The sequence below is a fragment of the Lissotriton helveticus genome, chromosome 11 (assembly GCF_964261635.1).
Source record: "Lissotriton helveticus chromosome 11, aLisHel1.1, whole genome shotgun sequence".
Lineage (NCBI taxonomy): Eukaryota > Metazoa > Chordata > Amphibia > Caudata > Salamandridae > Lissotriton > Lissotriton helveticus.
The window spans coordinates 1,080,916,040-1,080,935,609 of record NC_136072.1 but is presented as its reverse complement, the minus strand read 5'-3'; the positions used below and the strand labels follow the sequence as shown (position 1 = coordinate 1,080,935,609).

Below are 19,570 nucleotides of genomic sequence, written 5' to 3'. Positions count from 1 at the left end.
TATATTTTTTTCTTTATTCATGTGCTGATTACATTTATTTCTTTGTTGTAAAATGCTCATTGGGGTGGTGCAGTTCTCTTTGAAGTGGCTCTCTTAGGCTGCCCTGGAGACACCTCCTTGCGTAAAGCAATGTTTCTCAATGCGAGAAGTACCCATAGGCTAGGTGCATACTTATTTTTGTTATTCAAGTGTGTCAGATGCGTTGTGAGGTAACTTTTGCGACTAGGTTGCATCAGACTTTCTGAGGTACAAATGACGGGTAAATAAAACCTGCTGCTATACTTATGGATTAAATAAACCCCAAGGACATAAGGGATACACATGTTCCATTACAAGGAAAATTAGTATTATCTCTGTATTTAATCCACATACTGATTAATTGGTATCAATTTTGGAAATTAATTCCGTATTGGATATATAGAAGCCCTGAAGAAGTTCAAGTGAGATACTTTGAACAAAACGTGTTGGCTGGATGATTTATGTATATGGATTTCATATAATGAATTAATGATAAACATGAAAGAAGAGCAAAGACAACATAAAAAGGAATATTTATAGACAGTTTGAATGATGATTTGGATAAGGACCTTCCCAGGGCATCATTCCACTACAAGTACAGTTTCTTTACTGATTGTAAATAGGGAGATAGAAACAAATGCTGTGTACAGTAAGGTTTAATGCAAGCATTTCTAATATTTCCAAAGACTGCTGGAGACAGAAACTGCTATAAAAATAGGCGTTTTCCACATTATAGTAAACCTTTGCACTAAGAAAGATTAAGAAAAAATAACATTCTGGACTTATGCCTTGCTGTTTCCATTAAGCTCCTTGATGCCAGTTCATAATAACTTGTGACCTGCAGATATCTCCTCCATTGCAAAAGCAGTAACCCATTGATCGGTATATCTGTATACTACTAATCGGTGAGTCTAATCACATGGGTTGGGTACTTGTTCCTATTGAAAAAAGAAGAGAATAGGACTGCTAATGAGAGTCTGGATGGGGAATAGTGTGGAGGGGCTCTTCCAAATTGGAAAGTGATGCCCTCACACACCCATAAGGGTGTCATGTTTCATCATCTGGCTTCTTGCTCCTTGTGGGTCCGGCGGTCCAATGCCCCATGGACCCCGCAAGAGGGTTTCCTTAGTGGAGATCGTCTTAAAGAACAAGCTGTGATGGTTTGTGCGGATGTGTGGATGTATGTAGTGTAAGTAAGAGTTTATAATTACCTGAAGGGTATCCTAAAGTGAGTTTATTATTGGATCCTATGTACAGCATAGATTGCCTAGTTATTGTACTTAACACTCTAATGAATGATTGATGGATGTTCAGTAACCTCGAGGAAGTGGATGAGGTCATTATCACTAAGGAACCCACATATATGTGTCTCAATGAAGGAATATCAGTATTCTCTGTTCTGGTTTTTATGCGCATAGGTGAGTGCGATGTTGTTGTGTAGTCCTGTCACAAGGACTGTTAACTAACATCATGTCCATAATATACAGAGGAAATGGAAGGTGGAGGTTTGTGTCCCTTGTGTGGTTATGAAGTCATCTTATGAGCTGGACGTTCGCAGCCAGAGAAATACGGGGTGTCTACCACAGTATGGGTTTACCTAATGCATTCTAACCATGGAATGTAGTAATTAAATCCTTGTCAATGGCTCTTCAAATGGAAGACCCATCGTTGTTCCTTAGTGAACAATAGTCGCTGATGCCAGAAATCATTTGCTTCAAGGATAGACCATTGTAGGTCTTCTGGGGTATAATTGTTGTTGACAAAATGAGTGGACATCCTAGTAGTGATGTTTGCATCTGATATTGCTACAATGCACCATCACCCTTGTATTTATTGTTCGAGTGGTCATCCCAACATAGCGTAGGTTGCAAGGGCGAGTTATCCGGTATACACAATTCCCGGTATTCCCGTTGGTGTGGTTTCTATGTACCCATGGACGACCTTCCCCTATGTCGATTTCCTTGTTTGTTCTCGTGAGGTTACACACTGTGCAGTTGCCACATGAGTAATGACCTGAAAATCTAGGTAAACTGCACAGGGTGCTTTAGACCACCTTTGGATGTTTCTGTGGTCATGTATGTATGAGAAGGTCCCTGATATTTTTAGTGCATTTGTACGCAAACCTAGGTTACGGTATAATGAGTGTCCCTGTGTTCAGAGTGGACCAGTGTCTATTAATGATCTTTTGTACCCGATTAGAGGATTAGGTGAAAGACGTTATACATGTCAGAGCTTCATCCTCTTCTCTGAGTCTTGGTTCCAGGAGAGCGTCCCTGTGATTGTTCCTGGCTCTCTTGCAGGCCTTCAGTATAAGATTCTGGGGGTAGTGGCGGTCGGCCAGGTTTTTCTTCAATTCAGCTGACCTTCTGCTGTATTCCTGTAAGCTGTCACAGTTATGGCGGATATGTAGAAACTGGCTAACCGGGAGATTGCCATGAAGTGCTTTAGGTTGGTGGCTGTCATATAAAAGTAGACTATTTCTGTCAGTTGTTTTTTTGTAGTTGGTGGTTGTCAGATTACAGTCACTTCTGGAGATCAATAGAGCAAGAAATGACACTCCCATGCCAAAGGATCAATATATGATCAATGAAACGTTGCCATATTCTGATGTTTCTATGGTAAGGATTATTACCTCCTGTAATGTCTCCATCCTCAAAGGCTGCCATGTACAGGCAGGCTAAACTAGGGCCAAAGGTGCTGCCCATAGACATCCCTTGCACCTGATGGTAGAGTTTGTACTTGAAAGGAATTCTCTTTGAGCGCTATGGTTGTGCATTCCACAATAAATTGGACAGGATTCCCAATCGTGTTTTGCCGATTGGGACAATTCTCCAAGACTTAAATGGTGGCCTCCTGAAGTGTATTGGTATAAAGAACTTCCACGTCCAGGGTCACAAGTAAGACAATCTCATCAGGATTTTCCAGATTCTTCAAAAAGTTGAGGATGTCTATGGTGTCCTTCAAATGTGTAGTGGTTTCAGTCACCAAAGGTCTTAAGAAGAAGTCACAGAATTCTCTCAATGGTTCCAACCCTGAATTGATCCCCGAGACAATAGGGCACCCAGGAGGGGGAATGGTGCCCTTGTGCATTTTAGGCAGGGTGTAGAAGTAGGGCATTTTAGGTGACGTATTGATTAGGGAATCAGCCTCAGTCTTTGTGATCCAGCCTTCGGTTTCTGCGGAGGTTACAATATGGGTGAACTTTTTTATCAATCTGGTTGTTGGATCTGCGCTAGAGGATACTTCTTCTTCTGCCTCTGCCCCACTTTCTGTTGAAAAAAAGAAGGCTGAGGGTAAGGTTGGGGAAGCATCTGAGCCTGTGGTTGCATGGTCATTGGGTAGAGCGGATTCCACATTGGTGGTTTGCCCGGGATCATCCCTTGAAATGAGGCTGCAGGGAAGTTCAGCAAAGGTGGTCTTTTGGTTCCTTGTTGCTGGTGAGTGTGGTCATAGCCCCAGTTCTCCTCGTTTGAGTTGCAATGAACTAGTTGTTCTTCCTGCGAGATGTGGTGTAACATTCATCTGATGATGTCTCTCCTCCTGAGACTTGATAATCTTCTTTAGTGTACGGATAAATCCTCTATCAAATTGCCTGAGGTCTTTTTGCAGTTTGGTAATTCTTTGTTGGGTCAAGTGTTCTTTATGTTCATTAATCTCGCCATTGATCTCTGCTAGGCGAGTCTTGAAGGCTGTGATGTTGATTCCTGTTTTTAGTGCCTTCTCTGAAATAGTTATTTTGATCAGTAGTGTTTCAGATAAGCTTTTGTCTGTATTGATCATAAGAACAAGCCAATCCCTGGTGTACTTCCATGATATTTAAGCCCATTCTCACCAGAATATGAGATCTTCCAACAAGATCTGTGGTACAATGTTCACTAGAAGACAGTTTGGAGTACAATTGGCCTGTAGGAATGCAGTCATGATGGAACCATGAAGAGCTTTTTTAATCATTTGTTTCTTCAACTTCATGATTATATTCTAGTCGTCTGATTGGTTGCATGTTGTGGTGCTACTCTCTTACTAATGATGGTGGTCTTAGTATTTCTGCCACTACATCGTCATCATAACTTAACCCCCAATTCTCTGTCATGATGGCGGTTCCGGTTCCGTCTGGTAAAGGGTGTCTTTGTATTACTATGTTGGTGATGAATAAAATCAATGTGTAGTACGCATAATATGGAAGGGAAAAAGTAGAAAGGACACAGGAAAATAGATCAAGCTTGGCTGCCGTACATATATGTATCACAACATAAGAGAGAGGGGTACTAGGAGCACAATGAAGGTCCAGTACCCATGCTCCTAAAGGGCATCAGTGAGTATGTTGAAAGTCACAGATGCATAAGTCGCTGCACGTTATTCAAACAACGTATAGTACTCATTTATGTAAATACACCAGGCACGTTATGATGCTAAGAATAAGGTGGTGACTCATTATGGGTACTCTACTCAGCAAATTGTTTTGGACTTGATCTATTGTGCTCCTATTTTTCTTTCTCCTTTTCTGCAGGTTGGATTATATTATAATTCAGGGAAAGCATTTTGCAGGTACTTTCTGACCTGATACTGTTCCACTAGAATAAGTAACGTTCCTCTTTTGGGGCTCCCACTAGTGTCCTCACAACACTAACAGGTCCTGAAGAAATGCCACAGATCTACTTGGACCACTGGGGCGACAAACATGTCCACCTGACCTAGCATCAACCAGACTGTGTTGATGCTCCATTCACTAGACAGTCGTACTTCCCTAACCGGCACCTAATGCTAAGTTCTTATTGACCTTTTTAATTTACCCAAGGGATCCCCTAATAAACTCACTGTAGGATACCCTTCAGGTAATTTTAAACTCACACTTACACTACGTGGCTCCACACATCCGCACGCACCATCACAGCTAGTTCTTGAAAAAGATCTCCTCTAAAGAGCCCTCTCGCGGGGCCCATAGAGCATTGCAGCGCAGGCCCCACTGGGAGCAAAAAGCCAGATGATGAAGCATGACACCCTTATGAGTGTGTGAGGGCATCATTTCCAAATATGGAAGATCCCCATCCAACCAGTCTCTCATTAGCAGTCCTATTCTCTTCTTTTTCCGATAGGAACAAGTACCGCCATGTGATTAGACATTCATGGTGCTTCTAGTCCCCCTCTCTCTTTTGTTGTGATACTACTAATCTGTGACATGCAAGTCTAACTTTGTGCTTCGTGGCAGACACTTTAACCTTCTATGCTATTTTATGATGAGCCAAATCTGTGACTAGACTGCACACAGATTTCTCCTACAAACTGGTTCCGTAACACTAAAAGCATTGATCTTGACACTCTATGTGATTCTGCTATGCGCTCACTTCCTAAACCAGTCCCTAACGTGGATGTCAACGATCTCACCTCCCATTGCCTCTCAGTCCTAGCAGTTGAAATTGATAATGTTGCTCCACTCCAATGCAAAAGAAAAAGACCCACCCCCTCAGCACCTTGGTTCAATAAAGCTCTCTATGATGAAAGGAAGAACCTTAGAATTTTGGAGAAACACTGGCGACAATCTCCATCCACCTCCAATCCCGCTCATTTACACTCAGCAAGATCCAAATACAACAAGCACATCTTCCATGAAAAAGTATAACATTTCAGATCCCTCCTCGACTTAGCCAAAAACAGACCCCAAAAACGTTTTGACCGCATCAAAAACCCAAACTGCTCTCCCCAAACCATCAAGCCTGAGGACTCTTCAAAAGAAAGCGGCAGAATTGCTATATTCTTTGATAAAAAGGTCAAATCACTGGTGGATCAGGTCACCCACCCCACGCCCATTCAGGAGCAAAAATCCTTAATCACTTGGCAGAACTTTGCCGACATCTCGGAAGATGACCTCCTCAAATACATCCTCGAAACAAACACTCCAACAATTATTCTGACCCCATCTCCAGTGTCATCGCCATTGATTTCTACACCAATTCTCTCAGTTACTGGACCAGGCTAGTCAATCTCTTCCTCAGCCAAGGCTCCCTACCTGCTGCCCTCAAAACAGGACAGGCTACCTCTCTTCTAAAAAAAAAACTTCTGCAGATGCGAACGACCACAATAACTTCCGCCCCATCACCAACCTCCCTTTTCTTTCGAAAATCACAGAAAAATGTGTGGCAAAAGAACTTTCCCTACATATTATGGATAATAATCTCCTTGACGTGTTCTTGTCTGGCTTCATTCAAAATTCGAGTACGGAAACAGCCCTGCTGCAAGTAATTGATGATGCGCTGCACATACTCGATTCTGGGGAATCGTGCCTTCTGATTCTTCTTGACCTCTCTGCAGCCTTTTATACTGTTAATCACAACACCCTCCTTAACACTCAGAGAATGGGCGTGGAAGGAACAGCGCTTAAATGGTTTGCCTCATTCCTCTCGGACAGATCCCAAATGATCAAGATAGGAAACAGTCTTTCATCTCCATTGGTGGTAGGCCAAGGCATCCGCCAAGGTTCTATCCTTGCAGCCACTTTGTTTAATCTCTATCTAGAACCATTAGGCAACCTCCTAAGTAAAGGTGGGATCCACTACCATCTCTATGTGGATGACACTCAAATCTACCTCCAGGTGTCTTCCGCACACAATCTCTCACTACTCAATTCTACTCTCAACTCTATTCACAACTGGATGTTAGTTCACCAACTCATTCCCAATCCCTCCAAAACTGAATTCTTCCTCCTATCTACCTCTCTCTCCCCTCCTCCTGTTCAATCCTGGATGGACCAGTTGAATTTATTCAACAATAAACCCATCATTGTCGACAGCGCTAAATCCCTAGGTGTCAACTTGACAAAAGACTCAACCTAATCCCCCACATCAACTCCATTGCTAAGAACGCACGTCACCAGCTGCGCCTTCTGTGGGAAATTTGTCGGTTCTTCCCAGAGAAAGACCTAAAAACGTTGGTCCAATTGCTAGTTCTATCTAGACTGCATTACTGCAATTCAATTCTGACTGGCCTACCCAAATGTCACCTCTCCCCCCTCAATCTATCCTCCATACAGCAGCTTGCTTTATTTCAGGGTCCAAACAAAGTGACCTCATCACTCCTATCCTGTCTTCTCTTCGATGGCTTCCCATCGAGGCAAGATCTATTTACAAAACTGCTTGCGACACCCACAAAGCCTTGCACACTTCCTCCCCTTGTTACCTGGCGAATAAACTGAAAATGTCTGGAGGCTCGAGACCTTCTCGGAATGCGGAAAAGTTTCTGCTGAGCCCCCCTCCTTCAAAAGGGAAAGATCGATGGCTCAATTGTTCTCAGGTAATGCGGTGAGAATCTGGAACTCGCTTCCTCCATTGCTCCGTGCCACCTGTAGTATGTATTGTATTTATTTTACTTGTTTGCTTTAAGGAATGTTACATGAGTGTTCTTATGAATGTTCTTAGAATGCTATGTTTTCTGTGTCACGGTTATTACGAGCCTGTTCTTCATCATTGCTGGTCGTGGGTTATTTACTCTTGGAATAAAACCTGCATTTATATTACTACACCTCGGATCCCATCCTCGTCGCCAATAAATGTAGTATGCTTGTAGAAATGAATAAAGGATGAAATCCGAGGTGTAGTAATATAAATGCAGGTTTTATTCCAAGAGTAAATTTTTACATATCTAATTGCATTTATCTTTAGTTTAAGTTTATTTATTAGGGGGAGGATGTGTAGTATGTATTGTATTTATTTTACTTGTTTGCTTTAAGGAATGTTACATGAGTGTTCTTATGAATGTTCTTAGAATGCTATGTTTTCTGTGTCACGGTATTACGAGCCTGTTCTTCATCATTGCTGGTCGTGGGTTATTCTTGTACAGTCCCCACCTTTGCTTGATGTGTTTGATATTGTGTTCTTGCCTTCTATGGTTTTATCCTACCTCTTCTAAGTCTCCTGTAAATTTTTGTAACATTCTATTTTGTAACATTTCTCTCGTGTAACGTAACTGATTCTATTGTACAGCGCTCTGACACCTTCGGGTAAAGTCTGCGCTATTTACAAATGCTTTAAATAAATAAATATAAATAAATGCATTCACCGTCAAGTATGGTACTGACCTTCAATTTCACGGACTTCCCAGCAGTTTCAAAGCCCTATTTGAGCTTGTCATTGCTCAAAGATGATTTGTTTATATGCTTCTTTCTTTATACGGGCTTCATTCCTTGTGTCTCTTGAAGTGAACACACATTTGGCAGTAGACTGACATATACACTTAAAGCATGGCAATGTTACACATTAGCAATCTGAAAACTTGTCCGGTATGCTCATAGTTTCCTCTAACCCTAAAAAAAAATATTGTGAAACCTCATGCAAAGCATGTCCACGAGTGCAAAGTAGCCTGCAAAGTGATTAAGGAAATAGCCACCCTATTTCTAGTAAACCGCGAGATTTATAATTACCTTCTCCCATTTCGATGCGGCGGTCATTGATAAGGAAACAGTACAAATACAAATAAGCCATCGCGATTTAGGAAATTTTACGATTTCAGTTTGCCCACTTAGAAAGAATAACTTGCAGGATCTTGAGGAAACCGAAAATTCACCGTAATGCGTTTAAAACACCCACTCTAAAATGGACGCAATTTAATATGTAATCTCCCTCTACAACAGGACCAAAGCAAACGTGTTTAAACTCCCCATTCTAAAATGGCGACAAATGACTTAACTAACAGGACATCTTTCAACGATTGGTGTTTATTTTGGTAGGGCGCGATAATCACTCAAATGTCTACTCAGGAAACCTACAGTACAACCCGGAAGTACGTCAGATGTTCTTCCTGGGTTGCAGCCGGCAAGATGGCGGCAGACACGCAAGTGAGTGTGGCCGTGTTTGATTCGGTAGACCTGCAGTACATGTTGCCCTCCGAGGAGGCTATGGAAGTACAAGAGCAGAATCTTAAAAACTTCGTGTGGGGTCTTACGGCGCTGTTTGTGACACTTTCTTTGGGTAGGCTGGGTTGACGTCTAGTTGCGATTATGCGATAGACTTCCACCTGACATGCCAGGGCACTGGCCAAATAAGAGGTAGGGCATTAAACACGTGAGCATTTATACAGAAAAAGAGGACAGAGGATATGTTTAATGCTAAAAGACGAGGTGGTTTGTGTACCTGGCTGTAGTGGTTTGTAGATGGTGCCAGAGAAGGGGACAAGGGAATGAATCCCGGCAACCTTATAAATGTTAGTGTGCGATCTAAGTGGGATCGCAGAGCCGATAGGCCTTCATTGCACATATGTGGACAGTAAGAAGTAAAAGGTAATGGAGCATGCCACTGTTTGCTTCAGTTATGACGAATACGTGCAGCGTTCAATCTCGGACCTGGGGGGTCAAAGAATATTGCTATATGAATATGAGGCATAGTGTCATGCTGTGAATTTACTTGGGGAGGGGGTGAGATCGAGAAGAACGTGGCCAATGCTACGTTGTTGGTATTGGGATATATTGATACGAGTTCAAAGCATTGTGTAAATTTACTCAACATTACTAAGGTCTGTTGTCGCGGCGCAAAATTGAAGAGCACCCGCACAGTCCTTGATACACCTGACCATGGAGTTTGGGTGAGAACTGAGGGCTGTACCATATTGCTTGCACGTCTTCTGTTTTCACATGCAAGACGTGTGCAAGTGTTGTTGAATGCAATAATCGGTAATGTTATATTTTCACTGTGCTGGATGCATGTTAATAGTTATCTTAATATCCTGGTAGGGAGTGCTACTGCGATAATGGTGGTAGCCAACTATATGGTATGTGTGTGCTTTGTGGGATGTGTTCAATGCTCCAACATGTACTGGTGAGTGAAGCGTGCTTCAATTTGGGGATGTGCGCGAACATATGGCTAATCTTGATATTAGGAGGACATTAGCAGCTGTTTCATTCCCCCCAGTAACTCCTTACTGGAGCATAATTGATCGAGCAAGGTTTCTTATCCTTCGCCACATAAGCAGATCAGTGTGAGCTTCCGCTGCTAAGGGGGAGATGCGGTAGAAGGAGAAGCAACCCCAAACAGTATTTCAAGAACTTCACTTTGGCAGCTCAGAAATACCCGGTGTTAAAATATTTTTGAGGTGCAAGTGGATTTAGAGTCATCCAGGCGTGAGCTCTGCATGCCAAGGCGGCCTTGTCTTCAGTGAGTGAAAGAAGTATTGTTTTCCAGGCCAGTTTTTTTAAGGCCAAGTAGCTGACGGGAGTTTCCCAGAGCAGGTTTAGCCCAGTGACTGACAGTGATTCTTGGAGGCAGGGCTCGAAAAATCATGAAATGTTTACTAGCCCGGCAGGTCTAGTAACTTTAATAATCTACTCGACTTAACTGTAATGTAATTGACCCATGAACTGGTCTCAAATTGTGTGATTATGAGCAAAAATGTGTCTTATGGAGCCACCTTTTTCTTTATTATCACATAAGAGAGCGCCTTCACATATGCAAGTTTGCTATTTCTGCTGTACAAAAAAAACTCTTTTTTTTATTGTCTAGACTAAATGTTTGCTCCATGCATAACAAGAATCAAGCACATTTAGAGGGTACACATGATTCATGTCTTGCCTCTTAGTTCACTAACAGCATAGTCATCTGGGCAGGAGCAGTAAAAATGCCCAGTTCATGTTTAATTAAAAACTCACTTTTCATAAATTAATATATTACCAAAGCCTGATGTGGTAGTGCAGTGTCATTTACAGATAGCATATTTTCCATTGACCTGGCCACAAAATGTTCCCACTAACGTAGTTTTACTGATGATAGCACATAAACAATTTTGGTAATTGGGTTTCAGCAAAAATATTAAAAATTTGCACATCACTAAGTAAAGTGTTCTAATTTGTTTTGATCCCATAAAAATATTTTTTTTCACCACAGACTTACAAGAATGGGTTTTCATAACAAGTGAAATATATTTGAAATGTTTGAACAGTTCACTTTCATATTTCAATGTTGTGTTAGAAAATTGCCTGACATCTTACAGCCTTTCATTGAACAAGCTTAGCACATTTCAATTGTCATACAGTTCACTTTACAAAATCCTCTAACTTAAGTCACAGGAAGAAAAATAAATATAATAAGGGAAGCTGCATTTTGAGCTCTGTCTCTGAAAGCCAGCAAATGTGACAAGATGAGATTTAATGGCATTTTTATTGCCACTTCACTTTGTGAGCATTAAAGATGCCTTTAAATTTTGTTATCTTGTCACATTTGCTCTGCTTCCAGAAGCAAAGGTCAAAAGTCAGTTTGTCTTTCCTGATTTTCAATTCGCCTGAAAGGGGCGAGTAGCCCCTAAAAATAGCTTTTCCTGAATAAATCTTGCTCGATAATGCAAGTGGATTTTTTTGGCACTATGGGGGTAATTAATATCTGGTAGTCGAGTTATCCCTACATTGCAGCTCCTGCCATAGATTGTAAGTCAGGGTGTTGGAATCTGCCTTTCTGATTTTGTTCCAACAATGTATGTACGCCCCTCATCTGGCCAGGCCCTGCTTTTGTAAGTCAAACTCCAGCCTGATCTGAGCCAGAGAGGTATAATTCATAATATTGAAAATTAGCCTATATGCTTTCGTCACTGTACTGCCCAGTATTTTGGCATCGCTTCTTCTCATAGTTTACTTTCATATGTGATAGTCGGCAATAACTTTGCTTGTACCAACAGAAGCAGGGCGCACAATGTTGGTTCTGTCCATTTCCTTTGAGATTTTTTAGCGTTCACGCCAATGATAGGCATTTCTTTTTGATTGCCCTTTTCTGGCGAACAAATATGCCGCTTTTATCAATGATTACTCCCAGGTATTTATATTCTTCAGACGTGCCAATCTGTGATTTGGCCCAGTACAAAGACAGTGTTCTTTTGTTTTTATTGATAAGCGCTGTGTTTTTTTTCGAGGTTGATGGGCAAGCTGTTCTCGGCAGAGTACTCTTGCGTTGTGTTGAGCAGACATTGCAGCTTCACTTGGGTGTTGCTCATCATCAGCTTATAGAACGCTGGAGAGTGTCATGGCCCCAAGTTTTGGGAGGTAGTACTTTTAGGTGTTTCGATTTTGCACCAGGTCAGCCAAGAAGGGGTTAAATATGGTGGGCGGAAGAACACACCCATGCTACAGCCCTTTGGTTGTTGGCATTTACCTGGAGATGTGTGTTCCAGTGCCCAACTTGACCTGAACCCACGTTTCTGTGTGAAGCAGAATAAGCATATCAAATAGGGCCTCAGGGTTGTCCAGATAGCCCCAAAGTTTCCCCCGGTCAACATGATCGAACGCTCCTCTGTAGTCAATGCAGCAAAGGTGTAGAGGCATCCTGGAGCCTTTTGCGGCATCGATGAAGAGGGATATGGTCAGGATGTTGGTTGTTTTGCGTGTCAGCTTTGAAAACCCTGCCTGGTTCAGCAGGATTATGACATTGTTGGAGGCCTAAGATGTTAATTTGTCGAGCAGTGTCCCTGCAAAGTATTTAGCCTCATTTTTTATAGGTGAGGGTCACCAGACAAGTTTTTGGCCAACGATTTATTCTCACTGTTTTAAAATGGGCGACATTATAGAGCCTCTCCATGAGGCTGGGAGTGTGCCTACTAGTCTAATTTGGGAAAAGACTGGTTCAAGTGCTTCAGCCCAGTGCTCTGCCTCTTGCTTTAAAGAGCAGAGGGATGCCGTTTTGGCCCGTAGCCCCCTTTCTTCTGCCATTTGCAATTTGACTTAAAAGCATTCTGTTTGCCTTAAGTTGAGACAAAGCTGGAGCTGGACTAGCTGCCTTTGGATAGGTGGCACTAGGCGCTTCCTTCCAATTGCTGGTTGAAGTGGTCACCAAGAAAATGTGCCAAGGTTTCCTCGGGTATGTGTGAAGTGACACCTCCATGGGCTGGGCGCAATAGCTTAATGGCTGCCGCACAGAAACATGCACTGTTGTTGTGCTTTATATCTGAAAACAGTTTTGCACATAGCTTGTCTTCTTGGGACCTTTTTATGGTCCACTTTAACTTCTTACACAAGGTTGTTTTGTATTCTCAGCAGTGTTTGTTGACCAGTATCCCCCTGGTTTGCAGCATAAGGTTCTTAAGAGTGTTGATAACTGCCTTTTTCAGTTATTTCAGTTCTGGTAATTGGGCCAGGGGTATGCTGTCCTGCTGCCCAGTGTATTTGTTGTGGGTCCTTGTTTGAAGAGGAATGGCAAATGTAGTTGCCAGCCCTTTGATGAAACACTCCCATGCTTTTAGGGCGCAGTTAGATGTTACTATTGATCCTTGTAGCAGTTCTTTTTCTGATGCTGACAGGTCCTCTGAATGCTTAATTCTCTTTTAGTTAACAGTGAACACAGAGCCAGGTACCTCTGCTGTGCGACTAAATGCTGGCAGAGTAGCGAAAAAGGACGCCTCTTGTGGGAGTCGATAGCGGTCTGCTCTGTCCCCTAGATGTAATTCGATGACCCGGTGGAACTGCGAGAGGGTAACTAAGGGGTAATCTAATGTCAAACTGGTAGTGGTGGAGTGGAATGAGTTTGCTGGCGAGTTGTACTCTGTGAACCTGCCATTGAGGTCCCTGAAGCTGAGTTGTTCTAAGTCATCCTATAATTGTCTGCCTGTTTTGTTCATATTGCTGTAGCAGTTTCTGCCTTGCGCCGGTATGTCCCAGTATGAGGATTGGGCTAACACAGAAACGTCCAAGGAGTTGCTCCGATGAGGGGAGTCGCTGTGCTCCTACAAGTGATCTACTGATGTTGTATCATCCGCTGCTCTCCGCTGAAGTTGTTGGTGTTTCAGGTTCTTGCAAACCTTGTGCCTCAGAGTTGTTGGTTGCGATCAAAGGTGGCATCCCCGAGGGGACTTGGGGTGTTGTTTGAGATCTGTGAGTAGGTCATTGAGCATGATAGGGACTGAAGACAGTTTGTCTACAATCAAGATGCAAGGGTAGCTTACTTTCGCAAGCTCGTTATTTGGCTGTGCTTGCTTAAGGAGTGAGTTTAAGCTTCCTAGCTTCTCATTGATGCCGGTAACGAAGACAGCCAGGGTGTTGAGCAGTGACAGTTGGATGTCCATTTTATTTGATTGATATTGCAGTGCCTCAATTGACATCTGCACCATGTTCAGGAGAGACACACAGACGTTGTCCAAGGGTGATCCTTTTTCCCATCCAAGATCAGCTTTGCAACCTTGTCGGCCAGGTGCAGGGGAAGTTTCCCTCTGCAGCTCTTGCAGGTGTGCTGCAATAATTTTCTCTCATTCTTGGGTTCCAAGGTACAAGAGCACCCCTTGGACCCCTTTGTGATTCTCCAGGACAGAATGGCTTATTCTGTCGCTGCTAAGAGGTCAAGAGGTCTGCTGGTGAGCAGAGTGGTCTCATGGAGTTTCTCCTGGGTCATGGTTTACGGTTTGTTTAGCAGGAACCTGAGGACCTCCTCCTCAGGTCGAGGGGGTTGCATTCTGCTTGGTCCCAGGAGGTTCCTATTCGCCGGTGACGGCCTGCGTCCCGCGCCCAGCTCTCTGGGGTTGTGCTTGGGCTTCAGCAAGGTGCATGCTGGTTGTCTGATAAGGGCCCACCCCTGTTTTAATTAACTGCCGCCTCAGGTAGCAGTGGTGTCCGAAGATCCAAGAGTTCATCATTACTGGAAAAAAGGGTAGAGTCTGCATTCTTCAGGAAGTAAAACTTGAAATATGTTTTTGTCTGAAAGGCGCATGTTGAAGCTCTGTCTGCGCAGCTGCCTGAGTGATAAAAAAAATCCGTTCCAGTTATGATTAGAGATGGCTCGATTAGGGTTGCAGGATGTTTCGTCTGCTTACATTTTTCTTGGGGGTCCATAGGGTAGCGTTCCCCTTACTTTCCCTGACCTCATGGGTTTTGGCCGGTGTCTCCTAGAGCCTGTATAATGTCTCAATGCGACAAGTGTTCTTGTAGGGGTTTATGTGGGTAGAAGATTGGGGGTCCGGTGAACTTTTTCTGATGCCACCTCATGGTATGTTGTACTGCTCGATATAGTCAAGTTAGCGCCGCCACACCCCTCCCGTGGAGTATTTGCCTTGATACGATGAGAGTGTGACACAAGCACGCTAAAAGTACGGGTCCCTTGGTGTCCCAGTCTAGAGTGGGCTAGACCCGAGGAGTTAAAAACTAACTTGGATGTTGCAATGTTGTTGGGGCCAAGGGCCTGAAACCATACTGTGGCCTAGAGCTTTAAGGGGGCCGGGTCTCGCCGGTGTTGAGAACCAGCAGGTTTTAAAAGGGATCTTGAAACTGGTCACTGCCGGGCTCTGTTTTATGACCTAGCACAGTGTAGTGATTGAGGCGGGAACAAGGTATAAATACAAGAAGTATTTATTAGACTACATGGTCGTGGAGCAGGAGGAAGACCGCTCCACCAGGTTCAGCAGAAGGACCTAACTGAAGAACGCAGATATCTTGGAAACCCAAAGGTGACATCATGGATAATTAACACATTAACATGAAGGTATATTTGGAAACTAATACACATTACTACACACCTTCCTTTGTTCCTGAACAAAACAACAAAACCCCCCCCCCAAAAACAACTAAATTAACGATAACGAGCAGGTAGGGTACGAGGTCGAACGCTCCTTCTCACAAAATGGGAAGGCACAGGACCATGATGAATAACATTATCTGAAGTAACACATTTCCTCAGAGATTCAGAACCAGCATTCAACACCCCATCAGACATGTGAACATTGGAAGAGCCAGAGCAATGGAGAACTTTAGAAACCTTAGACAAATTCCACCAGTGTCCGCCTTTGACTTGAACAGCATTTTCATAAATCTTAATTACCTGAATGGGTTTTCCAAATTTGCTTTCCCCTTTCTTGGCATAAATAGGAGACTTGATTTTGACAAAATCACCCACATTATGATAAGACAATTCAACACCTTTCTTGGAGTCGAACCAACTCTACTGTTTAAACTGAGTGTCTGACACATTTTCTTTGACAATAGACATTAAATTATCAACACTAGTGTCGGACTTAATACATTTTGACATCCAACCAGGTTTAAACAATGTATTGACCTTTCTCCCTCTCATAAGAACAAACGGTGCAACTTTTGTTGAAGAATGTGGTCTCGTCCTATAAGACCAAATCATATCACTGAGGGCGTTCACAACATCATGATGTCCCGCTCTTGCCCATTTAACACAATCCCCAACAACACGATTTATCCTTTCTACTAAACCATTACTCTGGGGATGGTACAGTGAGCTCTTAACGTGTTTGATACCTGAAGATTGTAGAAAAAGCTGAAATTCTTTTTTTTACAAATTGTTTTCCATTGTCGGACACCACTATTTCCGGAAAACCTTCCCTCAAAAATAATTTGGTGAGAAAATCAATAACAAATTCGGTATTTGCTTCCTTGAAAAGTTTTATCTCAGGCCATTTAGAAGCATAATCCATAAGAACAAAAACGTACTTGTTCTGTCCGTACAAAATGTCATAAGGACCTTGAATGTCAATTCCTACTTTCACCCACGGTCCATCCGGACACTCAATAGATGATAGAGGAGGAATGGATACTTTGAGAGTCTTGTCTGAAGTCCTACAAACACAACATTCACGAATCATATCCTCTACATCGGAATCCATGGACGGCCACCAGACGTTGTTTAGTTAAAGTTGCATCAAGATGTCCTTCATGAGCTTTCTTTAAAATGCTATCTCTGAGAGGAGGGACTCATTTTTCGCCCCTCAATAATAAACCGTCTTCTAGAGAGAACTCATTTTCAATCTTTCAAAAAGGTTGTACCACAGGAGAGAGACCCATTTCACGAGGCCAACCCCTCTTAACAAGCTCGCAAACATCAGAAACAATGGAGTCAGCTAGAAAAGCAGATCTCCATGCCTCTTCTGAACACACCTTAAGTTCAGGGATGTCAATAGTAGCAACAAAGCAATCTTCCGAATCTTCCTCAACCAGATCATTATAAGCAATCAATCAAGGAATTTGTAAAGCGTACTACATACCTGTGAGGGTCTCAAGGCGCTGGGGGGGGGAGGAAGCTGCTGCTACTGATCGAAAAGCTACGTCTTGAGTAGTCTTCTGAAGGCCAGCGTGTCTTGGGTCTGTCATAGGTTGGTGGGGAGGGTGTTCCACGTCTTGGCGGCGAGGTGGGAGAAGGATCTGCCTGCGGCGGTCGTTTTCCGGATGCGTGGGACGGTGGGTAGGGCGAGGCTGGCTGAGCGGAGGCTGCGGGTGGGGGTGTAGAAGCGGAGTCGTCCGTTGAGGTATGCTGGTCCGGCGTTGTGTAGGGCTTTGTAAAAAAAAAATGTGATACTTGTATAGCGCACTACTCACCCGCAAGGGTCTCAAGGCGCTTGTACGAATACCGCTGTGGAACCCATCCTGGCTTTCCCTGTGAGGTGTCCACTCCTGGGCACCCCCAAGGTGGAGGCCAGGCATCCTTAGCGTTGTGGGGGCCGTTGTGGAGATTAAGCAAGAAATTGCCCAGAGTTGCAGAGTGGGACTCCATGATTGGAATAGGCACCGAGGCGAGAATTATCAGGTCAGTGGAATTTAGAGCCCAAGACCCGCCGAGGCTGGGAATTGAACCGTGGTCCCGGGATAGACCTCTGCACCAGGGTCTGCCGCTCTAACCATTGAGCCACACTTCTCCACTTTGTGTGCGTGAATGAGTAGTTTGAAGTTTATCCTCTTGTTGACGGGGAACCAGTGTAAGTCTCTCGGGGGGGGGGGGGGGTTGATGTGGCTACGTTGGGGAATGTTGAGGACTAGTCGTGCCGCGGCGTTCTGGATGCATTGCAGCCGTCTTAGGAGCTTGGTTGTTGTTCCTGCGCAGAGGGCGTTTCCGTTGTCCAGCCTGCAGGTGACGAGGGCCTGGGTGACAGTTTTTCTCGTTTCGGAGGGGATCCACTTGAAGATCCTGCGGAGCATACGGAGGGTGTTGAAGCAGGATGCGGAGACGGCGTTGACCTGCTTGGTCATGGAGAGGGTGGAGTCGAGGATGACCCCCAGGTTGCGTGCGTGGTCGGTGGGCGCTGAGGCTGTTCCCAGCGAGCTAGACCACCAGGAGTCGTCCCAGGCTGAGGGGGTGGAGCCGAGGATGAGGACCCCCGTCTTGTCAGAATTCAGCTTCAGCCTGCTGTCCTTCATCCATTCGGCGACGGCCTTCATTCCCCTGTGGAGGTTGGCTTTGGCGGTGGGAGGGTTTTTGGTGAAGGAGATGATCAGCTGGGTGTCGTCGGCGTATGAGGTGATGTTGAGGTTGTGTTGTCGGGCGACGTGGGCAAGTGGAGCCATGCAGATATTGAACAGTGTCGGGCTGAGGGAGGATCCTTGTGGTACGCCGCAGATGATCTCGGTGGTCTTGGAGCGGAAGGGTGGGAGGCGGACGCTCTGGGTTCTGCCGGAGAGGAAGGGTGTGGTCCAGGCCAGGGCCTCCTCTTGGATTCCGGCGTCGTGGAGGCGTGCTGTTAGGGTGCGGTGGCAGACCGTGTCGAAGGCGACTGAAAGGTCCAGAAGGATGAGGGCAGCTATTTCTCCTTTGTCCATCAGGGTCCTGATGTCGTCGGTGGCGGCGATGAGGGCGGTTTCGGTGCTGTGGTTGCTGCGGATGGGTCCAGGATGTTGTTGTCTTCGAGGTATCTGGTTAGTTGTCTGTTGACTATTTTCTCTGTGACTTTCGCCGGGAACAGGAGCAGGGAGATGGGCCGGAAATTCTTGAGGTTCTTGGTGTCTGCCTTGGGTTTCTTCAGTAAGGTGTTGATCTTGGCGTGCTTACAGGTCTCCGGGAAAGTTGCTGTCTCGAAGGAGATGTTGATCGCTTTCCGGAGATGGGGGGCGATGGCTGTGCTGGCTTTGTTGAAAACGTGGTGTGGGCATTGGTCAGACTGGGATCCAGAGTGGATGGAGTTCATGGTCTTGATGGTGTCTTCGTCGCTGACGTTGGGCCAGGCGATCAGGCGGCTGGTGCGGATGGTGGTCGCAGGGGTAGTGGGCTCAGCGGTGGACGTGGGGGTCGTGGCGTTGAAGCTGTTGTGGCTGTCGGCGATCTTACGGTGGAAGAGGGTGGCCAGCGAGTTGCACAGTCTTGAGAAGGGGGAATGTCGTTGTGTTGGAGCTGGGGTTAGAGAGTTCTCTCAGGATGCTGAAGAGCTCTTTGCTGTTGTGTGCATTGTTGTCCAGGCGATCCTTGAAAGCGGTCCTCTTGGCGGTCCTGATGAGTTGGTGGTGTCTGCGGGTGGCGTTCTTGTGGGCTGTGTAGCTGTCTGGTGTTTGTTCGCAGAGCCAGTTCTTCTCCAGTTTCCGACAGGTGCGCTTGGAGGCCTGGAGGTCTTTGGTTAACCATGTAGCTTTCTTGCTGGAGTGATTGGCGGCGGGGGTTCTGAGTGGGGCGAGGGTGTCGGTGCAGTCGTTGATCCACTGTTTGAGGTTGAGGGCGGCGGTGTCGGGGTCGGAGGGTGGTCTCAGGGCGAGGGCGGTGGTCAGTTGGTCTTTGGTGACCTTGTCCCAGCAGGGGCGGGGCATCTGTTGGGTGTGGTGGTGCGTGGTGGGTTTCCTGACGGTGAAGTGGACGCAACTGTGGCCGATCCAGTGGGGTTTGGTGGT

General features: G+C 44.8%; 1 protein-coding gene across 2 annotated transcripts in view; it reads left to right on the top strand.

Annotated features, from left to right (window-relative positions):
* Positions 1-8,752: 8,752 nt before the first annotated feature.
* GCN1 (GCN1 activator of EIF2AK4) overlaps positions 8,753-19,570 on the top strand; it is a 728,660-nt gene continuing 717,842 nt past the window's right edge. Inside the window, exon 1 of one of the 2 annotated variants that reach the window (XM_078667658.1) lies at positions 8,753-8,842. In XM_078667658.1, the coding sequence (XP_078523784.1) occupies positions 8,753-8,842 (90 nt within the window). The remainder of the gene's footprint in view (positions 8,843-19,570) is intronic. The other variant, XM_078667659.1, reaches the window with a different exon arrangement.